Source organism: Chiloscyllium plagiosum, chromosome 12, assembly GCF_004010195.1.
Source record: "Chiloscyllium plagiosum isolate BGI_BamShark_2017 chromosome 12, ASM401019v2, whole genome shotgun sequence".
NCBI classification, from domain to species: domain Eukaryota; kingdom Metazoa; phylum Chordata; class Chondrichthyes; order Orectolobiformes; family Hemiscylliidae; genus Chiloscyllium; species Chiloscyllium plagiosum.
In genome coordinates this window covers 37,223,826-37,249,378 of record NC_057721.1, presented here as the reverse complement: position 1 = coordinate 37,249,378, position 25,553 = coordinate 37,223,826, and the positions used below count along the sequence as shown (strand labels likewise).

At 38.3% G+C, this 25,553-nt stretch overlaps 1 protein-coding gene across 3 annotated transcripts in view; it reads right to left on the bottom strand.

Annotated features, from left to right (window-relative positions):
• The window catches only part of LOC122555113, a 95,179-nt gene that overhangs the window by 52,144 nt on the left and 17,482 nt on the right, over nt 1-25,553 (bottom strand). For all 3 annotated transcript variants that reach the window (XM_043700802.1, XM_043700803.1, XM_043700801.1), the window contains exons 4-9: nt 13,808-19,499; nt 9,693-9,740; nt 9,493-9,611; nt 7,205-7,358; nt 4,709-4,848; nt 3,793-3,919 (exon numbers count right to left, since the gene is read on the bottom strand). In XM_043700802.1, the coding sequence (XP_043556737.1) occupies nt 3,793-3,919; nt 4,709-4,848; nt 7,205-7,358; nt 9,493-9,611; nt 9,693-9,740; nt 13,808-19,499 (6,280 nt within the window). The remainder of the gene's footprint in view (nt 1-3,792; nt 3,920-4,708; nt 4,849-7,204; nt 7,359-9,492; nt 9,612-9,692; nt 9,741-13,807; nt 19,500-25,553) is intronic.

The window sequence follows — 25,553 nt, the reverse complement described above, 5'->3', positions numbered from 1 at the left end:
TTTGCTCCACAGATGCTGCCAGACCTATGAACAGTTGGGGAATCAAGGCTTATGGGGAAAGCCTGCAAGTGAATGTAGGAGTGTTGGATTAGCCATGAACATATTGAATGGTGGTGCAAGCTCGAGGGGCTAAACAGCCTATTCCAGTTCTTATTTCTTATGATCTTATGACTGCTGAGTTTCTCCAACAATTTTTGTACAAAAAAAACCAAGCAACTGCAAATGCTGGAAATCAGAAACAAAACAGAAATTGCTAGAAAAACTCAGCAGGTCTGGCAGCATCTGTGGAGAGAAAGCAAAGCTAACATTTCATGTCCAGTGACCCTTCTTCAGAACTATTTATAGGTTAAAGAAGGTTGGAATAGATACAAAGGTGTTTGGGGAAGGCAGGAGTAGTAAATGATAGATGGAAATGGAGCTCAGAGAGAGGGAGAAAAACAGGGGAATTTCTGTTTGAATTTGTGTTTTTATTTCACTTTGTCCAATTTGCTATTCTCCCATACAGGGGAGAGAAACTACATGATAACAATTCCTGTCACGAAAGTCAGCATGGGTACCTGATGGATCCAGATCTATGCTTGCTTGGAATACAACTAGGAGAAGGTGAGGACTGCAGATGCTAGAGATCAGAGTCAAGAGTGTGGTGCTGGAAAAGCACAACAAGTCAGGCAGCATCTGAGGAGGAGGAGAATCGACGTTTTGGGCATAAGCCCTTCATAGGGAATGAGGCTTGTGGGCTGGGGAGCTGAGAGATAAATGCGGGGATGGGGTTGGGGCAAGGTAGCTGCAAATGAGATAGGTAGACGATGGTGGGGATGAAGGTGATAGGTAGGAGAGAGGATGGAGCAGATAGATGGGAGGACAATCAAGAGAACGGTGCCGAGTTGAAGGCTTGGGACTCGGATAAGGTGGGGGGAGGGGAAATGGGGAAACTGGTAAAATCCACATTAATCCCCTTTGATTGCCGTGTCCCAAAGTGGAAAATGAGGCGTTCTTCCTCCAGTCATCGGACGATTAGGATTTGGTGACGGAGGAGGCCCAGGACCTGTATGTCCTTGGTGGAATGGGAGGGGGAATTAAAGTGTTCAGACATGGGGTTGGTTGGCGCGGGTACCCCAGAGACGTTCTTTGAAATGATTTGCAAGTTGGCGTCCTGTCTCCCCGATGCAGAGGAGACCACATCGGGTACAAAGGATACAATAGATGACGTGTGTGGAAGTACAGGTAAATTTCTGTCAGATGTGGAAGGATCCTTTGGGCCTTGGATGGAAGTGAAGGGAGAGGTTGGGTGCAGGTTTTACACTTCGTGTGACGGTAAGGGAAGGTGCTGGGAGTGGGGTGTTGGCTGGTGGCGGACGGGGAACTGACAATGGAGTTGCAGAGGGAATGGTCTCTCCAAAACGCTTTTAGGGGTGGGAAGGGAAATATAATCCATCGTTGTAGCATCTGTTATAGGTGGTGGAAGTGGCGGAGGATGATGCAATGTATATGGAGATTGGTGGGGTGAAAGGTGAGGACCCGGGGTGTTCTATCCTTGTTGCATTGGGAGTGGTGGAGTTCAAGGGCAGAGGTGCAATAAGTGGAGGAGATGCACTGGAGGGCATCATCGACCATGTGGGAGGGGAAATTGTGGTCTTTGAAGAAGGAGGCCATCTAAGATGTTTTATGGTGGTATAGGTCCTCCTTGGAGCAGATGCGGGTGGAAAAATTGAGAATAAGGGATGGTGTTTTTACAGGAGGTGGAGTGGGAGGAGATATAGTCCAGGTAGCTGTGGGAGTTGGTGGGTTTGTAGTAAATGTCCGTGGTTGGTTGGTCGCTGGGAATGGAGGTGGAGAGGTCAAGGAAGGGGACGGAGGTGACAATGACACCCTCATCCACCTGGCCGAACTGGTTCTCAACACCTCCCTTTTCACTCTCCATTCTGGAACACAATTATCCACTTTAAGGTTGAACTTTGGATCGCACCAACATTGTATTTGTAAGGGTAAGCAGTGGACAACTGCATGAGGTAACTTGCTGGAGCTCACAAGCCAAAATCCTTCATGAAACTCTCCAGCAATAAAACTAAGCTGATTTTTGATAAAAATTCTGCCTCTATTTACAAGCTCCAAGGTCCATTTCTTCATTAAACCACTTTCTCAACCTGAGCTACCAAAGATTTTCATTCATATACCCCCACGTCCCACTGCTCTTGCATAACCTTTTGAAATCTACACTTTGGTTTCTTTTGCCTTTTTTTTGCTCCTCCTGCCAAAATGTATTTCTTTACACTTGTCTGCATTTCATTGCCTTATGTCCATTCTTTCCACTAACCTTTGTCCTCTTGAAGTCTATCACTATCTCCCTCACAATTCAATGGTTCTAACATAGCTTCCAGTTTTGCGTCATCTGAAAGTTTTGAAATTGTGCCGTGCATCCCCAAATCTGTCATTAATATAGATCAATAAAAGCTCAAGTCAGGCCCAATCCTGACTTTTGGGATATTCCAGCCCCAAGAGCAAATATTCACTGTGATTCTCTGTTTCCAGTCAATCAGTCACAGCCTCTCATATTCCAGGGGCTTCAATTTTGCTGACAAGCCTATGATGTGGCACTTTATCAAACATCTTCTGGAAGTCCATATAGATGATATCAATTACATTACATTAATTAGCCCTCAGGTGCCTCATCATACATTTTGGTCAAATTAGTTAAGCATGGTTTAACTTTTGCTTTAACAAATCTACACTTGTACAAGTGACTGTTAATTCTGTTCAGGAATAAATTTATAAAAAAACTCCCATCACCAGGATTAAACTGATAAGTGCATTGGGTTCATCCTTATAGTTTTTCTTTGAACAAAACTATAATATGTAATTTTCCAGCTCTTAAGATCACTTTTGTATCCAAATTAAATTGGGAGAATCACTGGGATTTTCACCATTACTGAAATCAGCACCGTTCGCTGCATCATATTTAGTTTTGATGAATTTCCAGCTTTTGAAGAAAACAATAGCATACATCGGCACCTTTTCATTTTACTGCATAACTTATCTGCAAGGTGATGATTGCATAATACATTTTTATACACTGTTAGATGCCAAGGTTATTCCTATGCTACAGATACAGGGATATTAGAAATGAGCTAATGCTGAGAAATGGTGAGCTCGATGGACAATTCATCACCTTCTGTTTGAATTTGTTATTAGGCTACTTTTCCAAGATCATTATGTGTTTGGAAAATGTGGGCTCACCTTTATCTTTTAAAATAAATTTCAATGCCACATCTCTAGCAATAACATGTCTTTCTTACAACATGCATTTTTAATCAACTGTTCTTTTACAGCCTTCCTCCATTTACATTTAATTCAGAACAGTACTGCATGATATGATGTTTATTACAGTCACATTCGTGCATTTGTTAAATAGTAGCCAGAGAATTTCCCACATCAAAATATTTCTCAAGGTATCAATCAGAATTCTCTTTCTGACTTCCACAAACAGAGACAATTGAATCTAGGTGGACATGCTTGTTATATCTAAGTGGTGCTGGAAAAGCACAGCAGGTCAGGCAGCATTCGAGGATCAGGAAAATCGACGTTTTGGGCAAAAGCCCTTCATCAGGATTCCTGATGCATCCATTCAGGATGCTGCCTGACCTGCTGTGCTTTTCCAGCACCACTCTAATCTAGGCTCTGATTTCCAGCATCTGCAGTCCTCACTTTTGCCCTGAGATGGAAAGGATTAGAAATACTTTTTCAAGAAACATTTTCTGAGCCTATATCTAAATAAAACATGAATTATTTCCTCACCATTTCCAGAGGCCGTAATGACTTGATATTGTTCAATGTTAGTTCAGTCGATGGTGGAGCTGAACTATTATCAGCTTCTAGCAGAGTACAGTGACCACCAAAATTTTCCTTATAATAAGCAAGCCAACTAGTAAAGAACAAATATTTTGAAAAAGGTTAACTAGAGATTAGCAACAATTTCTTACAGTATAGATTGTCTGTAATAATGAGATTATAAATAATTTATTATGAACTCAATGAGAATGAATACAAAACAGCAATTAGCACATTGTCATATCATGGTACCAATGGTCACTAATTTAACCTATAACATCGCACACCATAGGTCTTGTTGCTAATACAGTTCATAAATTAAAAAAACTAATAAATAGCAGCTATATAAAATCCAACTAGAAAAGTTAAATTGAAATTCCAGCCCAATTAACACTTAATTTAGTGGAGACAGCCAGATCCTATGATGCTATGTTAATTTCTCCATCTGAAACAGAAGGGAAGACTGACTATTCACAAAGGAACAAAACTAAAATATTGCGGATTCTGTAAACCTGAAATTAAAAACAGAAAATATTCAGCACAATAGGCTGTGAAGAGAGACACTAAATTAATACTCAGGAATTCCCTGTAAAATTGAGTGCTGGTCAGAAAGATCAAGTCAGAAATCAGTGGAATTCTGACAACTTGTCTGCTACACCTTTAAACGAAATTCCTGGGTCCAAAAGTCTTTTCAAAACATAGATTAAGAAACACAGGAACTTGTTTGAGTTTTGGTTACTATCGTCTGCCTGCAGTGAAAAGATTCATTGTGCGAACAACTACAAGTCTATAGCTCGGTTTTTTTTAAAGTGTTTGAGAACAAGAAAATGTGTGGAATGTAAAATAGATTGCATAAAATGCAAAACATATTTAGCTCACTCACATTCCTGAATTGACAATAATAGAAGATACCGTGGATGGTATTCCAAATTCCTCTAAACAGGTGACTTCACTGTGCAGGTACATTTTAATCTCATTCTGCTGAGGTTCTTGGAAGATTGCAATCTCTGGAATGCAGTGATTCTGGAAAGAGAAATATAAATACTAGGCAGTTAGCTTGTTTTGAACTGGAACCTGTTGAAGCATTGTGTCAGTGGTGGAGTGGAATTTTGAATTGCCAACTCTAGGCTGCAAAGTCACTGTCCTTCTGGGATGGATTGGCAGTATTGGGGGGGGGGGGGGGGGGGCATAAAACTGGGTGACATGGCTGCAGCACTGTCTCTACTAGCTGATGTATGGGCATACTTACTCATGATGAAGGGCGTTTCAGACCCATATACAACATGATCTACACCTTTTCTTGCCCTGTATGGGTATTTTACCAGCGGAATTATGTCAGCCTGCCCACTTGTAGATCTGAACTTGGAAGGTATACAGAGGAACCTCAATTATCCACAAGCAGGTATTATTTCGTTAAATTAATCAAATTCTGGATAATCAAAGTCCGGATAACATAGTTTAGCCGAACATCGGAACCTTGCGATCTTGCCAGATAATCCAATATTCGGGTAATTGAATGCTGGATTATCGATGTTCCTCTTATACCTTCCAAGTTCAGATCTACAAGTGGGTGGGCTGACCTAATTCCTCTATAAGCTTACGGATGACAAAAAAGTTTGTGGTTCAGCAGCTGAACCTTTAAGGGTGCAGGAGGAGGAGCCTGGCTGCCCTAGCTGGTTTGTCAATGCCTGAGAAATTTTAAACAGCATAAAGCTGCTTAAGTATGCAAGTATGCCCTTTGGCTCACAGAGCCTGTTCAAGACACAAAACCAGATTTGCCTCTTCACCTATCAAGATCTGCCTTGGTACTTAGCCCAGTATGGAAGCTGGCTGATTGCCCAACCTCCAACCACCAGTGTTGAGCAGCCTTCGGGGTGCTTATCAGCAATCTTTAAATGAGACTTAAAGCTTAAAAAGAGTTGGGTCTCCTGATGCCAACTTATGGCAGGTGAACCTGCTGCTTCACCTACATGTCACTCATTTCAGTCATGTTTCCAGCTCTCCCTGCATCAGTGTATTCCACAATCCAAGCAGAATACGCAGGCATAACTTTACACCTTTAGGAGCTGAAGGTAATTCCAATATTGGCATTATCTGTTCCAAGTGACTGTAGTGACTTTCAGCTATTGACACAATCAACAAGGGAGTGGGCCAACATAATGGAGACCCATCACTAAAACTCCTGCAATGATAAGGTGTGCACATTAAGGCAGGTAGAGCCATGATATTGTATCATAATTCCTGACCCAGGAATGTCCTCAAACTGGTATAAAACTTCGATTTTATAAAGAGCCCAATCCCAAACAAAAATACTCTGGGTGATTTGAAAGTCTAAAGTACTGTTATCAAATTTTACTGCTCGCTACTTTAAATAGAAGAACCCAGAATTGATATGAAAGTATAAAATGTTTGTATGACAAACAGTATTCAATACAACATAATTGAAATGTATCATTCCCACATTGAGGGTTATTTGAATTAACATTTTTTGGATTTCAGAAGACTTGTGCTGAAGTAAAATTGATTGACCTAATACAAATCCACCATCTGTGCAGCTTCTCCTACTCTGTCCTGGGTTATACTTTCCTCTGCAGATGACTCACATCTAACTTTCACTTAAACTTCTTAATGAACAGGAGTGATGTTACTCTGTAAGTTGGTGACCACACCACACTCTTTATAGTTTAATTTACCCAGCTCTAAGCTGTTTTGATGATAGCAATTTCCCCATAGATTAAATAATTCACTTTGTGCCTCAGCTGGATGCAAGAAAAATGAAACTCAAGCTGAGAAAAAGAACAGGAAACAGGAGAGAGTGGAAGTATTAGAAATTCTGCCAATTTGAATAGAAGCTAATTTTACTTTAAGTGTTGTTATGGTGCTACAGTTCTAGATGAAATGGTATACACTTGAGGTTAAGATAAAACTGAATAATGGCTGATTTTATTGTACCTTTAATTCTTTGCTCTAAATGCAAAATATTTGCAAGAAAATGTCACATTTCTTTTAATTAAAGATTTCTTGGGATTAATGCAGAAACATTGAGTGACCTTTTAAAACTTAATTATGAAATGCCACTTACATTTGTAATTGTTAAGAAAGTCAATTTCGACAAATCCAATTAGCTGCACGTACAGCTGTACTGTTTCAAGGCTCTGTCTTATATGTACTAGTGCTGAATATATTTCTTGTCAAATGTAATTAAATATACCTAAGTTCCTTAAACAATATCTGATATTTCAATTTCCTCCAAGCTCTCAGCTTTGATTCTTTGATCCATTCCTGCAAATATGGATGGGATAATTTATCCTTTATCTTTTGAATGATGGGGAACTACTTATGTATTTTACTGTCACTTTTTAATGTGGTGTTGGCTCACCTTTACAATCCTTTTAATGGAGCCAATCACATTTTTTATGGTTGTGGGTTTCATCTGCGAGTTCTTGTCAACCCAGAGTTCGTCTAACTCTCTGTGTCCCTCTTCCAGTACATATGTCTGGCCTTGAAATTCAGGTTTTTCATACAATATCCAACTGGAATGAGAAAGAATTTTTAAAAATTAGATGCATTATGGGAAAACACAGTGCAAGCAAAGGCTTTCCAGAATACCTGTAATCAACTTTGTTCAACCTGTCAGTTCAATCTCTTTTGGCATAAAAAGGGTGGATCTGCTTGTACCATTGCTCGAGTGAAGCTGGGAAGAAATTTATGGGCAGATAGCTAAACTGTCTGGAAGAAAGGTCAGCAATGTGCAAACAGCCAGAGAACAGCCATAAAGCACTGCAGGCATGCTAAATGAGTGTAGAGGGGGAGGCCTGACTTTTATTGGCACTGACAGTGGACTGGTTGGTAGACCCAACAGCACTGCAGTTCCTTAATGAGTGCTGTTGGGATTGTGGCCATGCCTGTGAAGGCCACTCACTGGAATCCTGCATCAAGGTAAGTCACAAGGGAGAGTTTGCCCAGCATCGGGGATTTGGTTGAGGGTGGAGGTGAAAATGTTGTGGGGAAATGGGATTTGAAATATAGCTGGCTAGGAATGAAGGAGGGAGTACTATCTCCTTGGGGTGGTGACCCCAATGGGCGAAGACCACCCTCTGAAATTAATAATCCCCTTCTTTCCATTTAAAACCTTTCATAAAACACAACTATTCACCCCTGTGTGGCTACTCATACCAACTGTATTGTAGCCTGTGCAGGGTATATTCAGTTCAATTGAACTTTTAACAAATTTCCAATTTCACCCCAGCCATATTATCAGGATGACCTTAGATGATGGGCTAGCCATCTGACCTACAGGTGATCCCTAGTTACAAATGGGCTCCATTCCTGAGTATGTTTCTTTTGACTTATTTGTACGTAAGTCAGAACACAATACTGTACAATACAAAATAGCCATTCATAAATATGGCAAACGTTTGTATATTGGATCCTAGACATTAAAATTAGTACAGGATCTCATTCATAAGTACTACAGTTTGTAAGTCAGATGTTCAAAAATTGGAGTCATCCTGTATTTTACATGACCCTCTTGCTGGAGAACTCCAGCAGGTTCATGTAATATCTAACCCATTGCTATTAGCTAGCTGGATCTGTGTTTTGACTGGATCTGGATTAAAGTGGCACACACTTATTTCACCTGTTTCTAGAACAACCAGAGAGATGAAAATTTGATTTTGAGCTTCCAAATTGAAATGATTTCAATTCCTGTGCTTCACTCCAAGTACCTTAGGAACATTTGTTTTTTTTTGTCTGCATAAAATCTGAAGATCCATTTGTACAAACTGCAGACACCTAAAGGCCAACCAAAAGATCAATAAAGGAGACATAGCAAAGTATGTTACACTACAGATTGTGTAAAATCGCAAACAAAATCATTAATAAGATTTTATAATAAACACGTGTATATTTTAGCAAACTAAACAAAATTTGGAAACTGGATTCATTAGTTAACATTGTGCTAAAGTATACACATGTTTATTATACATGGGTCAGGATGTGGAATACAAACAATTCAAGAGGCCTTAAGGAAGGATGAAAAATGACAGTATTCATTCACTGTAATGTAATTGTTCTATCGTGTAAGGATTTAAGTAGAGAAATAGTACATCCAGATTCCTGATTGAGCAGAAGGATATAGAAGATGTACTGACACAATAGAATGAATTGCCAAATAGAGACAGAAATCAAAGCTGAAATTTGTTCACAAATTAGAATGTTGCATATTAACAATAGTTTACAGTAAGATGTTAATTTTAATGGGCTGATTTTAAAGGACGGAGATGAAAGAGACAGCCCCATATAGGGGAGCTGGAATGGCAAAAAGTCGAAACAGGTATTTTGTCTCAAGCTTCAGTGAAATTCAAGATCAGGAGTGATGTAAAATGGGCTGCTGGTTCACCATCACCAACTTACGCCATTGTTTAAAGTAAGGTTTAATGCAACCTATGATAGTACACTACACTTCAGAAAATCTTCACATATCTTATTGTCAAAACTATTTACTGTAAAATATGTTGACTACGTTCCATTAATTCCTGACAGAAGGCTTAAATTTAGCAGTTTTAAAAAGAAATGCAGATTCAATTGACACAGAAGTACTTCATAAATTATATAATTGATTGTCTTCTAAAGATTCATTATTAGGCAAGAATCAAATTTTCTTACCATCCTCGGACAACATTTAATGAGATTCCTTCAGAAAAAATCCAGCTTGTTGCATCAGGCACATCAGTGAAGATTTCACGCTTATTTCCATGAAAGTTTAATTGATCATAAATAACCACCTAAATTTAAAAAAAGGGATTTTCAATCAGATAGTAAACATTTCCTGGAGATGTGAAGTGTTTCTAAAAGCAATGACTTACCTTCCCTGGTCTTGGGTTGATTTTCAAACTTTTGTTTCCAACAAGACCCTGTGAAAAAAGTAGTGCAATATAATTATAAAGGTAATTATTTGGATATTTCGGTCTTATACATTCACATAGTCCTCTGTGTTAAATGCATGTTACTTTTTAAAAATAAATCTAAATAATTAATTTTAACACTAAATATTCTAATAGAGATTATCACCTACTGGGGGTTTTATTGCTCATCACAGTTAGCTTTCCATCCTAGGAAAGCAGAAACTAATTGATCCATATACACAGGATCTATTTGCTAGTGACAGATTGACTTTGGTAATGAAAATGTAAAAAGACTTTTTATTACCTTTATGGTGCAAAAGCAAGGAAATATGGCAAAAACAAGGCAGTACCATATAGTTATAAAATATAAATTGCAGTTTGGCTCCTTAGCTGTTGCTTTCTTTATGCAATGGGCAAACTTTGGACTTCTAGTGACTGGTTGTAGACACTATGAGTATCCAAGCAGCATCAAAGTTGCTGAATGCTAAGAGAGCAAGCGAGCAGCCCTGAGATGCAGCCTGGTCCAATCCATGAGCCTAGTGGCTGTCCAGTCGCATACAGTGCCCTTGTAGCAGCATTGCAATGATACATATATTTCAAAGTGTTGCATTGAAGGGCAGAAGTGAACTGCAATCGGATTGCAGATGTGGCATGGGATTATGTGGTGTCCAATGTCTATGGAGGCAGGATGCATACAGTCACTGTCCATGCAGATGCCCCCAAGTGCTAGTGTCAGATATCCAAGATGGAGCATCAGAGGAGCAAGCAACAAGCTGGAGTCGTTAGGTACCCACACTAACTTTCATGCCAGGAATTCTTGGTATCTAGTTTCAATCCAGTAAGTGGGGAAATATTAATATTGCATATTAACGAGGTGAGATTATGTAATAATAAAAGCGATAAAGAAGGAGGAGGTCAATGAAATTTGATGATAATGGAAAATCCTTGATAGTAGGCCTCTTGCCACTCACTAGTGAGAACCTCATCTCAATATCCAGGACTTCGTTGGAGAATGCAACTTGGTCTTGTCATTGACAAGGGTTTCCCTGGATATCTCACCTGATTTCCCCAAATTTCTCATCATACACCAGATCATTCAGGGTCGAGGAAGATTCTGCCCTTTAAGTTTAGAGCCTGCTATATCTATTCAGTATGAAGGAATAATGAATAGTTTTACTTTCAAGTTAAAAGTTGAAGATAGCTCTTGCCTTTGCCTTCTCCTCAATGAATTTGCTTTGAACATGAACTCACAGTGTGACATCAAGCCACATATAATAGATAGTGAAAGCAGCAGAATACACTGCCTAGAAAATTGTAGCAGCAGTGACAAACAAGACACAGATGCTCAATCATCTGGAGAAGACAGGAATTCACAAAGTGATTCTTTTTCAAGAAATATTGTTGAACTTTAAGACCAGTGAGTGGTTAAAAAGGCCAGAGAACTGAACAGCAGCTCTGAACAACAAACTCTTCCAGAAAAAAACATTATAACTCACAAAAAAAGCCTTTTACAACCAGTAATAGGGAAACAAGCCTTTTAAGAAGCAGTGAAAGCAGTTAAAGCCAACACCAGCTAAAGGGAGAAATTCAAACTGAGAACATGTGAAAAGAGGCTGATTATCAGATACCCAAAATAAATTTGATTTCTTAATAGAAGGGACAAAAAACTTTGGCCTCCACATTAAAAACTAGACATAGGAGCACAGTTAAGACTTGTAACAACAAATTAACAAGTTTATGATTTATCTACTCAATGGCAAAGTTAGTATCAGCAAGTTAATTCTTCGGGTACAAGCTTAAAGAACATTGAAAAAGTAAAAAGAAGTCTTAAAGCCCAAATAGTGAAGTTAGTGAAATCTTTATTATTTTAACAAATTGAATGACAAGTTCAACATGTACTTGTCAACTGAGAATTTTCATACATTATATTTGCTAAAATATGCAAGACTGGATAAAGGAAAACAGCGTGAATCTGATCATGTTGTGTGGAATTCAACACAAAAATACTACAGATGCAGAAGATATTAGTGCAAATGATATCATGGTAGACATATTTAATACAGTCAAAAAATTATTGCATCATAAAGTCATTTCTATCCAGAGATTCTTTGAAAAGTCTTCAATCAGCTTGAAAAAGGAATGTCTTCATTTCTACAAAGTTTTCATATAAGTAAATAAAAACCTAACTTTATATTGAAATTAGCATTTAGCAGAAACTTTAATGGCTTTCTGCTTTAGTACTTCAAAAATAATCTTTATAACAACAAAAGATTCAGTAGCTTTAATCAATTAGGTACCATAAGGCATCAAAATGAGTGTAGTACAAGGAGATTAAAATGCTAATAATGCTCTAATAAAAATAATGCAAATCAAGAAAATGTTCGATAACTTCAAATGCGTACCTGCAATCAAGCAATGCAACAATATTCACCTTTATTTCAGAACTACATTTCACAACCTCTAACATTTGATTAATGCCTCAATCCAAGAACAAGTAGGACTCTGGCAAGATCACACTTCAGTAGTTAGTTATCATCTCATGGTATATACAAGCCAGTAATGAAATCATCTGAACAATGGAAACTTACAGCAATAGCTGGCTTGTAACAGAACTATCATTGGCCTCTTAGGAAATCAGTCACTGAATAAAGGGAAAATTAACTCTAGAATGAGCAGTCCAAATTGCAGTCTATTCACAGACTAGAAAACCATGCAAGAAGCATTATACAGAAAAAGTCCACTAAATGTAGGAGGTTCTGTAGGGCATGTTGTCTACTCAAAGCATAATAAACCATCTAACTGGAGAAGACAGGCCTCTAATCTGACAACATCCATGTGAATGCTAATCAATCTAATCCTACAATATCTTGTCACAGGTATACTTCCAAAACTTCACGCCAGTGAAGACAAAAGCTGTCTAACGTTCTACCAACAATGTATTATTGTAACAAAAAAGGTGACTTCTCAATGATGTGCTGCAGTCTGGAGAACGTACTTAGCAGCAAATCAAAATATTCATACCTTGCAACAGAACCTTGAAAAACGTATTAATACTGCAAGGGAACAAACTCCTCTGCATGAAGAAGAAAGATGTTTGGAAGGACTACTTCATTTCTTCTTGGGGAACAAACAATGGCATCGAACACTAATACTGATGTAGAAGAAGTATTACCTTTTTCCAATTCTCATTCACTCTTGCAGTTACATGACTGAAAGTTCCCTCAGCCAGACTGGCTGAATCTCTAACAGAAGCCAATGGAGGAAACGCAAGATCACTAAACATCAGGTCAAAGACTTCAGAAGTGGGAGGATATATAAGAAAAAAATTGCACAGCTTTCTTGTTTTTAAGTCATGACCATTTCTTTCATCATAGAATGTTGGTTGAACAGAATCCAGCTGAGTAAAACTGTGGATAACCTTCAAAAAAAAGCAAGGATCGGAGCACGACTATGGAGGCAGAGAAAGAATATTCCTGAAAGTGTAAGCCCACCCAGAGATCATACATGCAGTATCTTATGGTCAACTGCAATACAGAGAATACTTAGGGAAAGAATGATAGGTTACACTGGGGAAGCAATTTTCAAAAAAGGAAGAGGAAGTTAAAGGAATGTTAAGAAAATGTTTAAACTCAATACTTATATTTCATGTATTAATGAAAAAACATTAAATTGTTAGGATGGCATCAGTAAAATATCATAACCAATTTATGATCTTACAAAAAAGCACACTTTAATAGTACAATTGTGCTGTGTGTGTGTGAAGCCAGTGCACATGGATTGGTGCTGCAGGTTTCACACCGATCATTCCCCACACTGCATTGCTGGCAAGAGCAACAAATGGTGACCAGATACTTCACATAAGGAAGGAAACATCAAATCAAAATGTCTCCCTCTGCTGCTTTTGGACAACTGTTTTACCTCAGAACAGTCAAATACTGGGGAACAGTATATGCTCGTTCTTCCTTTGCTGTATAGATATTGCAAGCTCTGTGAAGTGTAAAAGTGGGGCAATAGAAACACTAATTCAAAAGAGTGAATTTTATCATAAATGCAATGTAGAAAATAAAGTGCCATACCTTTGAATCTAATGAACATTTCAACAGTTTGGAGCCTTCAATTGGTTTATGTTGCAAATCAGTCAATATTTTAGAAGTACTTGGTAGTGATGCTTCTTTAGCGTTTGGCAAATAATTCTTAGATGACTGAAAATATCTGTAGAATACACTATCTCCTGCAGAAGACCCAGGATTGTGGGATATTTTTGAATCAACTTCACATGTATCTCTTTGTAACTGTGAAGAAAGGTTTTGTTTTCCACTTATCTCCTGAGAAATTGCAGTAGGTTTGTTCAAGTTGTCATTGGAGAGGCTTGTGCTCACATCTACTGCAGGAGCAGGACTGGTTGGATTTTGTTCTTCTTCCTCAGCGTCCTCAACTATTACTTGTGTTTGCACAAAGGGCACAGACACTGCTGTAGGTTCAGCTACAGATGTAACTGGGTGGTTAGAACTGTGCTGCGTTATTGAAGTTGGTGAATGGGCGATACTGTACACATCCATTGTTGCTTCATTTTCTAACTCCTGCTCTTCATATATTGGTGGTAAACCAAAAGGAAAATATTTCTGACTCCTAAAGCTGCAGCCCAATGACTGGTCTAGGATCAATGCTTCCTGTTCTAAAAATTCAGGGTCCATTTCTTTCTCATTATTAAGATGATAGTCAATTAATTCTATGCCTTTTGTCACTTGATTATTTCGTATATCTGCAAACAAATCATCCACAGTGGTCTGTAGACCAGAAATTCTTGAATCATCCTCCTCCATAGTTTTCAAACTTGCATTAATGAAATAACTGGGATTAGCTAACTGACCAGATTTACTTTTCTCATAGTCAGACATTAAATGTTCTTGAACACCATTTGATACATGTTTGGTGACAGATTTGGCTTTAAATACAGCAGCAACGCTCTGTAGTGGATCAGCAATATCACACTGATCTATCTTTCCTGCAGAAGGATCCTGGGCCATGGGTTCAGAGTTTTCATTGTCTGTTCTAATTATTTCCAAAGGTGTTTTTGACAAGAAATCTTTTGCAGCATCCACTGTATTCCTGATTTCAGTTCCCCGCCCTGTTTCCTTTGTAGGATCTGGTTCTTTTACTTGACAATCGTTTACATTGATTTCAATTGTTTTAACTGTGGATTCTGTGATGTCAGTTTCATGTCCTGTTGGGGTAAGATTTAAGTGGCCCTTTCCTGCCACCTGGTTTATATTATCTTTAACAGAACGTACCAGTGTAGGGTCAGTGTTGGTTGGCAATAAAGATGCTGTACTGATACTTTTCTCATGTGGTTCCACCATTACTGAAGCATTTTTCTCATCAGCTCTGTGGATTGAAGGAACATATTCAGAAATATTTTCATGTGTGAACAGAGGTGAGTCTTTATTTCCTCCTCTGGGGATCTGTACAGAGTCACCTTCAGATGCCTCTGATACCTCTGAGTTCACGACCACATCTAGTTTCTCATCCTTAACATGTAGTGTCTTCTTTAATTTCTCAGCGTCTTGGTGAATTGAATTGTTCATTGTGAAATTAATTGTACTCTCATTTAAGTCAATACCTTTAGCCTTATCCATTAGCCTTGTATTGTCTGTGAAATCTTGTCCTGTTTCTGCAGTAATGATATTCTCTTTGCTTGCAATGCTACCTGGTTGGGTATATGGGATTACTGGCTCTGTGAAAGACTCTGAATCTACAACAGGTTTTGTTTCTGATGGTACGGTCATGTCACTTTTGCAAGCTGCTCCTGAGTCTGATGGTGGCAGTTGTACAGCATCAGATACCTGAATGTTTTTAAATGCCTCCTCAGGCGAAAGCTGAATCTTCTGTATTTTTCTTTTCGGCATTCCATTCAGTGGCTTAATTGAATCAGATGCCGGTTTTTTGAAGCTACTCTGCCTTTCAGAAAGTGTGTCACTTCCATCTTCTTTCAATGTTGTGTTTTGATTCATGGAGTCTACTTGGCCAGCTGAGAAACTGTACTGGCTCACTTTAGAAGGGACAGAATCTGGCTGAAAATTAGTTGCTTCTGAATTTGTTCCAATTTCCTTAAAATCAAATGTTGAACTTTCCTGGGAAACATTTGATTGGCTTGAAGTGGCAGATCCAGATTTTAATATACCAGCACTCTGTATTCGATCAGGAACATTACACTGCTCTGCGGCAGCTCTAGGAGGTTCCTGGGCCATGGGTTCAGAGTTTTCATTGTCTGTTCTAATTATTTCCAAATGTGCTTTTGACAGGCAATCTTTTGTAGCATGCACTGTGTTTCTGAGCTCAGTTCCCTGCCCTTTTTCTTTTGTAGGATCTGGTCCTTTTACTTGACAATCGTTTATGTTGATTTCAATTGTTTTAACTGTGGATTCTGTGATGCCAGTTTCATGTCCTGTTGGGGTAAGATTTAAGTGGCCCGTTCCTGCTACCTGGTTTATATTATCTTTAACAGAACATACCAGTGTAAGGTCAGTGTCGGTTGGCAATAAAGATGCTGTACTGATACTTTTCTCATGTGGTTCCACCATTATTGAAGCATTTTTCTCATCAGCTCTGTGGATTGAAGGAACATATTCAGAAATATTTTCATGTGTGAACAGAAATGAGTCTTTACTCTCTTCTCCAGGGATCTGTGCAGAACTATTTTCAGATTCCTCTGATAGGTCTGAGTCTACCACCACCTTTCGTCTCTCATCCTTAATTTGTAGAATTTTCTTTAATTCTTCGGGTTCATCTTCAATCATTTTATTCATTGTTAATTCATTCATGCATTCATTTAAGTCAATATCTTTCATACTATTCATTAGCCCAGTATTTTGTATGAAATCTGGAGTCATTTGTCTATTAATAATACCTATTTTGTTTGTTACGTTAGCTAGTTGGGTGTGTGGTATCATTTCTACAGCTGAAGATACTAATTTCTCTTTTACTTCTTTTGCCTTTCCTTCCAAAGTGTCACCACTATCTGCAGTTAGTACTCTTTCAGCTGGAAGTGCCTGGGATGCATCAATTGCACACATTGCTTTCATTTGTTCTGCTCCTGATTGTAAACTGATATTTCCTTCTCTATTTTCTTTAATTTTTAAAGGAATTTCTTTGTCTTCTGGTTTATCTGAATTTGTTGAATTTGAGTTATCCTTATCATGGATTGCAATTTTCTTTGCCATTTCCTCATCTTTTTCGTGACAACTGGTCATCCTAGAATTATTCAGTACATCTCCCTCTAAGGTACCTTGAATTACTTCCTCAGCAAAATTTGCTATGCGAGTACTTGGTTTTGTCAATTGTACCATTTCATTGTTCTGTGCATTTTCGAAATTTGTTTCACTGATTATATTCGGCTGTATATTACTCTCTGTGTTCAACAAGCCAGAACTTTGTTGAAAACATCTGTACCACAGACTATTTTCTGACGGGCTACACTTTCTGCTTGTTTCAATGGATGATTCATTGGCATCTTGCTGCATTGTTACAAAATTAGATACTTCTGTGTTGTCATGGATTTCTTCAATCAACTGATTTTCTTTAACAACTGGCATAGTTACTGTTTCATTATTTGAAGTTGAATTGATATTAATATCTGAATCTAATAACTCCATTGATTCTTGATAGAATCTGTAGAATATACTTTCACTCAGTAAAGATGGCCTGGTTGTGCTCGGAAGCTTTGGCTCAAGCAAAGGGACTTGAGTACCCTGTAAAACTTCGGAAGTGTGACCATGCTCATTTACAGAATAGGTTTTGTACATTTGGGCTGGGTTTTGAATGTGCAATGATTTCTCAGTCTGTGGATAGCTGGAATCTGCAATCTCTTGGTGTTCAGTGGTTATGGTAGCTTCAGAATTGCTAATCCCATTTGACTGTATTGTAATTGGGGCTGTCACTGGAGCAATTTTAGAGTCAATAATACAAGGCATCTTGGAAACTTCATCATTCTCATTTATAGCTGTTGATTCATTTGTACTTGTAGCTGTATCTTCAGTCCTTGCTTCATTAATCATTTCAATAGTTGTCAACACGGTTGAATTCTGATTAATTTGTCTGTTCGGTACCTCTGATGGTGTTTCCTCATTTACATGTGTTAAAGCAGTTTCTGCACTTCTTTGCATAGCATGATTATACTTCTTTGGTGATTTCTCGATTTCATACCCAGTTTCTATTGTCAGGCTCCCAGTGGATAATCTTGTAATGTTAACCTTGCCTTTTTGCTCTTCAGCCATGTCATTGGTACAGACATCAGGAATGCTTCTTTTATCATCAAACATTGTGACAGTTTCTGATACTGTTGTGTGTTCAATTATTTGAGTCCCACTAGGAATTTCCAATTGAACATCGTTTTTATCATTACGTATTACTTTTTGTGTATCCACATTCTTGCTCAAGTGGATTGTTTTCACCGGTTCTGTTAAAGAGACAACTATTGTTGGATCAGCTGTAACATTGTCTGAAATGTCCACCATTTGGGCTTGCTTTCCACCTTTGCTCACAGGTCCTGTTTTCTGTTCTTCTATGTCATCTTGGTTAAACACAATAGATAGAGGAAGACCCAGAGCCACATCTTCTGCTGAATTAGATGCAATATTTTTTCCTTGTGTATCTGTGTTATCAGCTTTTTGGTTTTCCAAGGACGTAAGAGTATTCAAATTGACAGGTTTGAAATTTTGAGTTGCTGATGCTCCAACTTCATCTACAGTAAAACTGTGTGCCCATGGTACATTGGATTTATTTTCTTTTGTATTGATGCTCTTTGAAACAGATGGAATGTATGCCTTTTGCTGGGTGTTCACAATAACAGTTGTTTTGGGTGAACTATCAGTTTGAGTAGCTGTTTCTGTGTCAATAAAGTCTTCATTCTTGTGACTCAGATCATTGTGATCTACAATCAGGCTATTCTTCTGAGCTAAATATTTTGTGTCCATCATGGGCACACCGCTTCCTTTTGAATATAAGTCTTCAGGAGCCACAGGTACACTGGGTGCAGATATGTCATTAGGATTGACACCAGTCAGCTTTTGTCTACTGGTTGTGTTTGATACAGATGTATCGGATTGTATTGCTTGTTTCTTGATGCTATCTATTGTACCTATTGTCACTGTGTTGTAGTCAGTTATTATTTTCGTTATCTCTTGATGTAGATCAGTTAATTCCATGTCCCTGATGACTTCACTAAAAGAGCTTTGCTGCATTGGTGCTTCATTTTCTAATTTTTCATCTTTGGCCAACTCAGGTTTGCTGATTCTGGGCTGTAATTCATCATTTCCTTTGCCATGATTTGATTGATTCATTGCTATTGATTCATTTGCCATGATTAAGGGTATTTTTTCTTCTATTGGTGTCTGGATCTCAGTCATTTCTGGAGCTGGCAAAAGGACACATTGCTTAGTTTCTTCTTCCTTTTGATCATCCAATGAAGTCAGATTCCTTTCATCTACTTCAGAGATTGTGGGCTTTAATGGTTGGAATGGTTTCCTCTGTGTTCTCCTTCTTCTGATCCTCCTTGCCCCACAGTAAGTTGAATAGGTGATAGTCCGAGGAACTGACATTTTGTTCTCATTCTCAACATTATCTCTTCCATTGACTCCATCTTCCAAAACTTGGCTATTAATTTCTTTGCATTTGTCAACTACTGTTTGTGGCTTGGTTAAGCTTCTCTGATAAGCAGATGAATTATCATCCTTCTGTAATGGAATACTACTGCTGAACTGTCTTAATTTCCTGAAAATTAAAAGAAAAACTATTCTTAAGATTGTGAATATCACTCTGTGGGCACAGTAACTTACAGCTTATGGTAAAGTAGGAGTAACATACAAGCAATGATTTTAAAACCCCAATGGTAAGCTGTGAAATGGATTTCAAAAGATGTAATAATTTATACTGGATAGCATCAGAAGTTGGATAATTTTTATAAAACTCAACTAATTCATTAATCTACCTTAGGGGAGGGAACCTGTTTGGTCTGCATAAAATGACTTCCACATGCATCATATTTTTAATATAAATAAATGTTAGGCTGGTTTATAATGTAGAGTGACGTCAACAATGTGGGTTCAATTCTCTTACTGGCTAAGGTTACTATTTCCTTCTCAACCTCTCCTCTCACCTGAGGCGTGGTGACCCTGAGGTTAAACCCTTCCTTGGAGTGGGGAGAGGGCACAGGTTTAAAGTGAGAGGGGAAATATTTAAAAAGGACCCTAGGAATAACGTCTTCATACAGAGGGTGATGTGTATATGGAACAAGCTGCCAGAGGAAGTGGTCGAGATGGGTACAATTACAACATTTAAAAGGCATCTGGATCGGTACATAAATAGGAAAGGCTTAGGGGAATATGGGTCAAGTGCTGGCAAATGGGACTAGATCAGATTGGGATGTCTGGTTAGTGTGGACGATTGGACCAAATGGTCTGCTTCCAGGCTGTATGAATGTAAGACTCTATGATTCTAATGAGAGAGAACCCTATTGCCCAATAAGCCTTGTCCAGGTGACTTTCCCTATCCCTAAGTCCAAAACAGGCTACCTTTTGCATAGGAGAAAGTGAGGGCTGCAGATGCTGGAGATCAGAGCTGAAAATGTGTTGCTGGAACTCCTGTTCCTTGGATGCTGCCTGACCTGCTGTGCTTTTCCAGCAACACATTTTCAGCTACCTTTTGCATAGGCTAGGATGGTGTTTTAAACCAATGATAGAAAATCATAAGACAATTTAGTGATGCATAACTTAATAACTTCCACCACCTCAAATAAATGTTTGGAGCCAAACCAATGGGAAATAAGACAAGGAAACAAAATGTGTGAATCTTTTTGTTAGAAAAAGAGTATCTTGCATCCATATGATATTTTTCACAAACAAACATTTTGTAGCTCTTTACAGCAAAACAGTTGCTTTTCATGTATATTCGTGTTGAAAGTTCATCAACAACTTCTCAAGCATAATAAATGCCGGCCCAGCCAACAACACCCATATCAAATAATTAATTTTGATAAAAAGGAAACTTGGCAGCTAATTTAGACTCAGCATACTTCCTCAAACAGTAATGTGATATTAAACAGCTATTCTGTTGTGTGATGTTGGTTTAGAAAAATTTTTGATGAGAACATTGGGATAATTCAGCTATTTTTCAAACCTTTTATGTCAAACTAAGGAGGCAGATGATGCTTATGTTTAATGTCTCATGCAAAGGACAGCACTTCTGCAGTGCAATATTTCCTCAGCATGGCATTGTAGAGTCGGCATTGACTTTTGTGCTGGAAACCTGGAGCAGTCTAGAACATGGAATGTTATGATTCAGATGCAAGTGTTCTACCAATCAAATCCCAGGTGTCATGGATGTGTACTCAGATTTTTAAGACAACAGATTAAAAATGTTATAACATTAATTCAGTCACAAATAGAAATTAGGACAGGCTGTAAATGTGTCAAATGCCAATGGAGTCTCCATAAGAAATACTTAATGATAGGATTTTTTTCATAATATGTCAGCATGAATAAGCCCAATGAAATGAAACCATTTTACCTAATATTTATAACATATATTTTCAGAATTTTCTGTACATGACAAGCAACCCAGTAATCACGGCTTATTTTAAAATAATGAGTTCATTGTTAACATTATTTGAATCCTGACATAGAAACATTAAATCAATTCCAACTCACATTAAAGTTGAAAGGTTTCTGGAAGAAACTATCACTGAAGATTATTAGTTTCTTGCATATTTATTGTGGGTAATCTGCAAACATTATTTATTTTTCAATTATTTCTCTCCTGTCATATAAATTAACTGTCAATAATAATTGCTTTCAAGTTTTGAATAAATTTTAGCTTTGAAGGTCATGGTAAATCAGAAAAATAAAGAAAATTCATTTATATCATATTCTCATTCACATCTGTAGGTGATGTGTTTGAACTTTTCAGGCTGTAGCTAGTTCCCCAGTGGCACAGAAGGAGCAGTGACAGAGCTGGGGCTTGATCTGGTGCTGAGATTCCATGTCTTAGAAAGTGGGGGGCATGAGTGAGAATTGAAGACCTTAGAGGGGGATCACCAGCCATTTTATTGTAAGCAATTGTTGGCCAGTGGGCTCAGGAGGCAAAGGAATGACAAATAACAAGAGGAATTGTTTGATGGCCAGATGGGTAAGTGATTGGAAAGAATAGGAGTTGTGAGGAGGTGAGCTGGTGGAAGGAGGTTGAAATCCAGGATCAGGGTATAGAGGAGAGACATTGGGAATCTTGAAATAAGAGGAATGGGAGACAAGAAGAGCAGCAGCAAAAATGATTGGAATGATGCTGGAAAGGTTAAGTAACTACTTTCTTTTGCAAGCACGCTTTACAGTTGCATTCCCAAATCCAAGCAGCATTAGACAAGGACAAATCAACGTTGCAATGTTGATAGAGAATTTATTTTTGATTGTAAACATTTTAAAACTTTGCTCTGGAAATTGAGCACCTAGCAATTTTTAAGCAAGCTTTCTAAGGTTCCAAAATGGTGGATGTAAAGTGTAAAGTATGCTACTTCTTAAAATGCCTAGCATCTTTTTAAAATGCAGATTAAAAAAAAACATTTTGTTTGTCCTTCACAATATTGAAAACTATACATTGTGTCAGAAATTCACAAGCATCACGTCCTTTGTTTTCAGGTTTTAGGAAACCAAAGAGTACCTGTAGAATAATGCTGGCTGCTCAACTTCGTGGCTAATGTCTAAAATATTTGTCATCCACTTTAAATCATCAGTCAATTTTGCAATAAGTCCTCATATAATTTGTCATCAAGACCACCACCTGAACATTCATATATCTTTTTAAGTGATAAAGCAAATCCAAAGTAATGTATTACGCAATTTGTTTCAACATGTTTCTTACTCCCTTGTTAAGACAATTTATGTTGTTTTGTGATGTGGAAATTTGTTTCTTTTTCCCAGTGTGCAGACAGTAGATGGTCACAAAGTGTGTGGAATGACAAGCCCTTGCATAATAGTTATAATGAAAATAGAAAAAGGGAATCTCCTAAAAGTACAAAAATGTAGTTGATGGCATGCTATGAAAATTTGACTTTCATCTAAAAAAATAAATGTTGCAATGAAGTTGCACAGTTAACAAGCATTAATTGAAAGTGATAAAAACTAAATAATAGAACAAAAATCTTGATGACTTTATTGAGTCAAGAGCTTTGTAAAAGGTTTAGTAGCATTTTCAATTTGAATAAGAAATCTCGCAAGATCCTAGAGAAGGTGATAAGGCCTAATTGCCTAGGTGTTGAGTGTTGTATATGTTATGATGTCAATAACTGTTAGCTTGTGGTCGGGGTAGTTTGCTGTCATTATTCCCTTTCCATGACTGCGTTTAAGAGCTTACATGCTTTACAGTGGTAGAAGAATATCACTCTAAATGAGAAGAGGCTCTTGACTTAAATAAGATGCAATGGATTGCATAAAAGCCATTAGGTATAACTTACATAAGTAAGTTACATTGTTAAAAACTATGAGGAGACCTAGGATAACTGTCCTGTTGAGATTCAAAGCTTTTCTGCCTTTTTTCCCATCCAAATCCTTACGACATCATCAAATTGGGTAAAGCTGAATACAGTCATTAATCTTCACCATATCAGAACTATTACCTTCATACAACATTTCTCCCAAGCTGTTTCCCCAAAGTTATTATTCATACATTCATGTATATAATTTCATTTACCAATACTCCATCTCTCCTCAATACACTAACTATGGGTGACATGGTGGCACCGTGGTTAGCGCTGTTGTCTCACAGCGCCAGAGACCTGGGTTCAATTCCTGCCTCAGGCAACTGTCTGTGTGGACTTTGCACATTCTCCCCGTGTCTGCGTGGATTTGCTCCGGTTTCCTCCCACAGTCCAAAAATGTACAGGTTAGGTGAATTGGCCATGCTAAATTGCCTGTAGTGTTAGGTGAAGGGGTAAATGTAAGGGAATGGGTCTGGGTGGGTGCTGTTTGGAGGGTTGGTGTGGACTTGTTGGGCTGAAGGGCCTGTTTCCACACTGTAAGTAATCTAATCTAAACTTCACAAATTCAGGTCTCACAATTCTATGTTTTGGAACTTGGAATGTTGGTAGCTTTGAGGATTGTTGACCCTGACTGTATTCTTGAACATAAATGGCCTGTAAAATGCCTCTGCACTGGAGGACTTCTTAATCTTTTGGATATCTTTTCAGAGGATATTGTTCTTGTTGAATTCATTGTCTGGGGGACCATTAATCTTCTGAGTTTCTTTTGCAGAACTCTTCCCTATTTAATCAGGTAGTTGCCCCACAACATCATGTTTATGATGGCCTTTAATCACACGCATTTCCTTTCTGTGCTAAAACAGGCATGTTTTTGTGTTGGAAAATCCTGGATTTCTTGACAAGGATATTTCTTCTTAACTGTTTCCAGAATATGTTCCCATTAGTGATCCCATCTTAGAGTTGATTCCCACGGAATCATATACAGTCCATCTTCAATCTGTGCAAACAAATCTTCATTCTCAATCTGTTAATTTGCCTGTGCTGAAGTATGTAAACTCTTTACTTCAACACATAGATTAGGTTGAATGTCTTCACACACCTTCTGTGGTTGTCTTACTGGTGAACCTAACATGTCACATCTTAGTCATGTTGATGTTTGCTGCTGACCTAGATCAGTCATAGGTCTTTGCTGGACGATTAATTTAAATATTCCTCTTGAACTTGAGTTGTTTCATAATATGACATCAAATTTGAATTTACTGTTGTATTTTGTTCACTCGGCTTTGTTTCTGCCTAACAGTTTCAGGAGAAGATTGATCAATTAGCTCACTTGGCTTGTACAGTACATTCCTTTTCTCCCTGTCTGCATCTCCTCACAAATTTTGCAGGTCTGGCAGTATCTGTGGGGTGAAAGCAGAGTTAATGCTTCAAATCCAATTACCCTTCTTCAGAACCCTTGATCTTTTGAGCTTCTGAAGAAGGGCCAATGATCTTAAAATGTTAAGTCTGCTTCCTTCATACAGATGCTGCCAGACCTGCTGAGTTTGGCCAGTAATTTCTATTTTTATATTGAATTTCGAGCATCCACAGTTCTTTCTTTTATTCTCACAAATTTTGATGGTTTCTGAAATCTGAATTTTCTTCAGAGATGGTAGAGCTGTTTTCCAGCCGAGGCAATCCTGTTTAATCACAGATTTTACAACGATATGAGATATTCAATCTCTCTTGAGACCTCCGGTCACCACGCTGCTGACTGACCCTTGGCAATCCCAGGACATCTTGCTGAAGAGAATCTGGAGTAATGGTCTTCTTTATACACCAGTGAGTCATAGAGTCATAGAGATGTACAGCAGAAAACAGACCCTTAGGTCCAACCCATCCATGCTGACCAGTTATCCCAACCCAATCTAGTCCCACCTACCAGCACCCGGCCAAATCCCTCCAAACCCTTCCTATTCATATAGTAAAAACAATGACTGCAGATGCTGGAAACCAGATTCTGGATTAGTGGTGCTGGAAGAGCACAGCAGTTCAGGCAGCATCCGAGGAGCAGTAAAATTGACGTTTCTGGCAAAAGTCCTTCATCAGGAATAAAGGCAGAGAGCCTGAAGGGTGGAGAGATAAGCTAGAGGAGGTGGGGGTGGAAGAGAGTCCACCCTTCAGATTCTCTCCCTTTATTCCTGATGAAGGGCTTTTGCCCGAAACATCGATTTTACTGCTCCTCGGATGCTGCCTGAACTGCTGTGCTCTTCCAGCACCACTAATCCAGAATCTGGTTTCCAGCATCTGCAGTCATTGTT